Raw genomic sequence first — 3,441 nt, 5'->3', positions numbered from 1 at the left:
TAAACATTCAAAAGACTTCAAAACATCTGAAGTTCACTATCATGAAATATGTAATGATCAAATACAAATGTGATGGAACTGTATTGTGTTCTCCCAATTTCATCCCTACCTACTCGCCTTTCAAGTTCATGAAAAATGTTAATAAAGCAACATTAGCACAAGTTCAACCAACAACAGTGCTATTTCCTCAAGTGTCACAAGCTAAAATGGTTGATGTTAGAAGTCTGATGAAGTACTTGACCGCTGAGGACCAAAACTGGCTGGAAAGTTTGCTTGAAGAGAACGCTGAGGCCTAACTAGACCTAACAAAACATCCTTTCTATGATTTAGGTATGTAATTTTGTAATAAAGTTTGTTCTTTTAAAACTTGTGTTTTGTTTCCAAACATGATAACTGGTTGCTGGAAAAAGGGCACATAACATGTCTTACAACTTTTATTTTTTACTAAAAGTACTTTTCAGTAATCACCATAGTAATATCACTAACATATAAAGAATGAAATGTCCCACCAAAAAATATTCATCACAGGTGTTTCTTTAATTATAACTAAATATAAATTACAACTCTTAACTTTGAGAGCTCATTCCCGAAAGTACACTTTTACTCTATGTGCCCTTTGTCCGGCAAGGTCCTCAATTGGTTCTGTCAAAGGTTGATTAAGTGGAAGAGTATGGTGTGGATGTGGCTGTAAAGAAGGAGATGAAGTATTGACTGTGTCTGCTGGATGGTGATAAGTAGGAGAAGATCCGTTAGGTGTGAATATTTTTGAAGAAAATCAGCGAAAGCGTTGGCTTTGTCTGTATCTGTTTGAATGCGAGATTCTCCTTGTAATAGTGGGTAAGGTGTTTTGGTGTACTTTCCACAGAGAGCGTTAAAACGTTTCCAATACTTCGTCGGATGATTGACATCAGAGAGAGAATTACATGTTTTAACCCAACAGCGTAGTTTGTAAGCACATATGTAGTTTTTGACCATCCGTTGAAGTCGCTGATAATGACGAAGCGATTCAGGATTGCCAGTCCTTTGAAAATCTCTATAAAATTGTCGAGAGCGAGTAACGAATGTGAGATATTGCGGAGGTAATGTAGGCCGGTATGGTGTGGAGGTAGAAACTGGAATGAATAGAGAACTTGCCTCCTGAATTGTGGTGGTGAGATTGTCTATGTGAGCATATAGTTCGTCTTCTGTAGTAGGTGGTTGTAAAGGCTCTATAGCTGTCATGAGATGAGCTCGATACTGATCCCAGTTTGCTTTGTCAAAGCGGAGACTAGTGCGCTGGAAATGATTAGAGGAATTCATACTAGTTGTACGGAGCTGAAGTTTAATTTGAACATGGTCACTGCCGACTGGATCAAGAACATCGATATGTACTTGGGAGACCAGATTAGCTGAAGTAATGACGATGTCCGGAGTAGTTTGTGAGATGGGTCTTGTATGTTTAGGCAGATTATGAATGATGCCAAGTGTATGAGTTGTAATGAAGTTTCGGAATACGGTTCTGTCGTGCTCTGATCTACTATGCATGTTGAAATCGGCCATGATTATAAATCGTTTATAATTATCAGAAATATACTGAACAAATGAGGTAGGTAGTGGATGACCGGGTCGGATATAAATGGTGGCAACAGTGATAGCTATGTTACGGAAGTATAATGTAAGTAGTAGGTACTCAGGAACACCAGGTAAGTTACAAAGATGTCGGCGTGATGGGACACGATGAGGAAAACCCACAGCTGTTCCCCCATTAGCTCGTTTGGACGGAAGGGAGCTATCCTGTCTGATTAGTGTGTAGCCAGCAAACTGACAAGAGATGGATGGAGTAAGGAATGTTTCATTTAGAATAAAGACTGTGGCTCTTTCCTCTAGTAGTAACGCTTCGAATAAAGGTTTGTTTTTGTGAAGTGAACGAATGTTAAGAAATATAAACGTTAAAGCCATGATGAAACAGACAATGCTAAACTGTGGTTTCCAAGCGAGAGGTATGGAAATATACATTTTGTCCTGAATAAGTCGCATAAAAATAACATGGAAAATCTCTTTCGCTGCATGAGTAATTTGTTGTAACACGTGAGATCGATGAAATGGTTGAATATTTTGTAAGGTAAGTGTGAGAAAAGAAAGAAGATTTCGCACTGTTATAGGTGAGTCCATAGGAGGAGGAGCATCAGTGGAATAATTATGTGTGCGTAATGGTACTACATATTCTGGATGATTTACTTCAGGAGCAGGTTTGCCTTTGCATTTATAGCTGTATGTCGGATGTGCTTCGTGACAAGTAGAACAAGTAGGTGGCCGTTCTAGATTTGGACAGGCACGTGTTAAATGCTCGCCAGTGCAGTAACCACAGACGTTGGTGTTAGTACAGGTAGCGGTAGTGTGTTGATTATAAGCCTGACATTTTTCACAACGAACAGGCAAGGGAGCAGGGGAGCGAGAGGGTTAGACACGATGCTTCCTGTTATATATATATATATATGCTCCATTTGTTAGTAGACTATCTATGGTGTTTTGTGATGATGTTAAACTCGAACCATGAATGTAGGGCCTGTAGCGTTACGGATCCGCAGAACTTTCTGAAGAGTGTGTCCTTCGTAAGTTAGTTCTTCTTGAATCTCCTCATCGGTGTAGGAAGGATCGACACCCCGAATAACCACAGATAGCAGTGGTGTACTCCCATGCGCAAAAAAAATTGCGCGTATACTGTAACTGAAGATTTTTCGTATTTATTTCATTTTCCTTACGTTTATAGGTAAAATTCAGTTATTAGTATGTGGAGATAATAGAAAGCAATCCATCTAAGGAAATATTTCCAAAAAATATAATAAAATAATAAAAATATAACCAAAAAACAAAATTATGCTCGGTTTTGTGTATACTGGCAACGATGATTTCTAGGGATTTTTTCAGTAGCAGAGCATGATTGCGGAGAGAATTCAGTAGGGGAGTCGAGGAGTTGGATCAAGGATCAAGGATAGTGGACTAAAATGTTGCATTTATTGGTTAAAACCTAGTGTGTAGATTGCCTGCGAAATATAAATTAGCTTCTGTAACTAAGATGTCGTACGAAAATATAGAATTAAACAGAAAAACTCTTATCTTAAGGTTCGAAGCGATACGGACCATGGTTATGAAGATTATGTCTTTTTAAAAAAAGAGCTAACACCACGTAACCTCAGTGGTTAGGTGGATAGAGTGGCGGACTTGCAGTTATTTCATTATTTTGACACCACATCGAATCCCATCCCATCCCATCCCATTTTTTTTTTTTTTTACAAAACATTATAATTTTCATGTTAATAAGAACCAAAGCAATATAATAAGGACAACTTACTGATATTTTGCTGTAATGACGTATTTATCCAGGATTAGAGAACTATTGTTAATAGCTATTGTTTTCTGTTCATGCTGTTGTATAGCTTCTCTCATCCTGTTTTCTTGCGG

General features: G+C 38.2%; 1 protein-coding gene across 1 annotated transcript; it reads right to left on the bottom strand.

Annotated features, from left to right (window-relative positions):
• Positions 1-645: 645 nt before the first annotated feature.
• On the bottom strand, positions 646-1,938 carry LOC145682133 (uncharacterized). Its single transcript, XM_081753724.1, has one exon. It carries the CDS (start codon positions 1,936-1,938, stop codon positions 646-648), a length of 1,293 nt encoding a protein of 430 aa, XP_081609850.1.
• Between the last annotated feature and the right edge of the window lie 1,503 nt (positions 1,939-3,441).

The sequence above is a fragment of the Thermobia domestica genome, chromosome 1 (assembly GCF_964235325.1).
Source record: "Thermobia domestica chromosome 1, izTheDome1.hap1.1, whole genome shotgun sequence".
NCBI lineage: Eukaryota > Metazoa > Arthropoda > Insecta > Zygentoma > Lepismatidae > Thermobia > Thermobia domestica.
This window is presented reverse-complemented; position numbering and strand designations above follow the sequence as displayed.